Consider the following 2,648-nt stretch of genomic DNA (forward strand, 5'->3'; position numbering starts at 1 on the left):
TCACCCAAGCCCCTCCGTCACAAGAAGAGACACGAGCAGGGACGCCAATCTCTTCCATATTCTCTTCATCACCCCTTCTCTTCTGGACATCCGTGCTGGATTGGAATTGCCGCTACCTTATACTACTACTACTACACTGCACCTGAGTCACTCCTTCAGCCTTGAACCCGGCGACCAGCCCAATCTGACCGCCCGACGCAGCACCTTCAATCACTTTATCAAGTACCTCTTCAGCTCTTAGCTGTACTCCCCGAAAACCTTTGACACCAGTCGCCGACAGCCTTTCGATCACACGACGCCAACTCTTCATTGCCTACTCCGCTATTTTCTCTTGTCAGTTCCAGACGGATTCGTGGCTTGGACTCTGACACCTGTTTGACGTTGAAGACCCATTGATTCATTCACTTTTGACCCCTCAACACGCTGTCACACACCTTTCTTCTGTAACACAAAAAGAAGCTTGCTCACGGAAAAGGTCTCGGGTGCAGACGGTGAAAAAGATCTTGATCCTCTGCCTGTGTCTGCAACAGCAGAAGAGAATTATTGCTGGGAGTTCTGGCCGTGGGCAATTGATCGCAGCCCGCCATCTCTGTCGACCTTACACCCTGGAGGTTTCAATCCCTGCCCATTTGACCACAATTCGCCGTCTCTCTTTCTATCCTCGGCTGTCTTCGATTGAATCACCAGGAGGTTGGAAGAAGGTTCCAGGGCTGGCGCAATGATCAGGAAGAAGGCGAACAAACTATCCTGGCCATATACACCTGAACCTTCACCCCATCTTGAACCTTCAGTCTACCCATTGGAGGACGTGCCAGAAGATTTCGCCATGTCTGGTGAGGAGCTTCCAAGGGCAAGGCCCATTAGTATGGTGTCTCGGAAAGACGGCGTAATGTCACCAGCAAGACCGACATTAGACGAAGTACTCAACAACACCGCCCCACAACCCTACACCCTCGCAGCGTACACAGCCTTTCTCTCTCAACAACACTGCTTGGAGACCCTTGAATTTACCACCGAGGCGAAGAAATATGCAGAAAAGTACGACGAGGTTTCGGCGCAGCTGGCGGGGATTCCACTGACAATTGACACGGACAAGGGTTATGATTTGATCCAGGATTGGAAAAGGATCCTCGACATCTATGTCAAACCAGGTGCACCACGTGAGATCAATCTACCGGCCGAGGAACGAGACGATCTGGTTGAGCAATCTGCAGACGTTCGACCGCCTCAACCAGAGGCACTTGAGCCAGCAATCAAGAGGATGTACGACCTCATGTCAGAATCCATCTTCATTCCTTTTTGCAACAGTCTCAAGACCGTGTCATACGCACAAACCTATTCCACTATGTCGGCTTGGCAACATGGCGATCTAGAAGCGTCACGCTTAACATTTGATGAACGAGCGATGCACCAACGGATACCATCCCGACGGAGGCGGTCCCCGCCGAATACCTCGGCAGTCTCATTCGAAGCCACCCGATCTCCGCCGCACCATCGACCAACACAATCGTCGTCTCTATCCTCAGCGTTCAGTCGGCAAAGCGGAGTACGGCTGTCTACCCATGTCTCACATTCCTCTGCCGTTTCCGAAGATGCCCTTACCGACAGCAGTAATGGTCCTGAGAGTCCGCCCGCAGGCGAACAAGAGTCCATGGTGACACCGCCTACAACACCTCCAACTAGTGATTTGCATGCAAGTGCAAGTACGAGCGGGCTTGGAAATGGCAATGGACAATTAAGCGGTCTTACATCTATTCCTCTTCCCAAATCCCAGAGGAGCGAGAGCGGAGGTTGGAAGAAAATGGCAAAGATCTTTGGCGGCGGGAGCAAAAAGAAAGGTGGTAGTTTTAATGACTGACGGCGGGCGGACTTGGTGGAGGCAAAATTTCACTCGACCTGTGCAACCAACAGGAATTCTTCACGATGAGTTGAAAAGACTGGATGGCTCGGGCAACCTTGGCTGTTGCAATTGAAGCCATAGCAGCTTGGATGGCGTCTACTCTGGGATAAAACTGGCAGCATCATGAGTCCGGATTTTTGGGAATAACTGGGGAATTTGCGATGTGGCTACGAGATACGACTTAGCATGTGGCGTTTTGATGGCATTTGGATGTATATGTGACAAGCATATTCTTTTAGGCTTGAGCATGATGACCCTATTCTGGAAGGGAGAACAGCAGGAAGCGGGTGAGCAATGGGTGTGTGGACATCGATACACATCAATGGCCGGCCCCACAGTGGCTTGTAATGAGGTTGACGACGGGTAGCGAGAGTCGATATGGACGACTTGAGGAATAGGGGAATAACGGCCCACAGGAGTACGAGTACCAGTACCAGTACCAGTACCTGAGAGCAGAGAGATTATCAATACCTACTCGTAGGTCCAGAATTGAGAAAAGGTGTCCTGAATAAACACCATATGATCGACAATCTCCTAGGATGGTTTAAAACCTTCTCCGAACCGTAAGCATACTGTAGATCAGCGTGATGATCATGGATATTTGGTACTTGGCTGGGTGCTTGGGACCTTGGGTACGTAGTACGGAGTACTACAGAGAACGGAAAGGGATTGGCAGTGACCAACCGTGCGCACCGCTTGCTGAATTGCTGGGGATCCCTTGTGCTCCGGACCTCCTACGTACTCGGGA

General features: G+C 51.1%; 1 protein-coding gene across 1 annotated transcript; it reads left to right on the forward strand.

Annotated features, from left to right (window-relative positions):
• Window positions 1–718: 718 nt before the first annotated feature.
• A1O9_07614 (uncharacterized protein) lies at window positions 719–1,858 on the forward strand (the record flags this gene model as incomplete). Its single annotated transcript, XM_013403169.1, has 1 exon — window positions 719–1,858. One exon carries the CDS (start codon window positions 719–721, stop codon window positions 1,856–1,858), a length of 1,140 nt encoding a protein of 379 aa, XP_013258623.1.
• Between the last annotated feature and the right edge of the window lie 790 nt (window positions 1,859–2,648).

The sequence above is a fragment of the Exophiala aquamarina genome (genome assembly GCF_000709125.1).
Source record: "Exophiala aquamarina CBS 119918 chromosome Unknown aczIA-supercont1.6, whole genome shotgun sequence".
NCBI classification, from domain to species: domain Eukaryota; kingdom Fungi; phylum Ascomycota; class Eurotiomycetes; order Chaetothyriales; family Herpotrichiellaceae; genus Exophiala; species Exophiala aquamarina.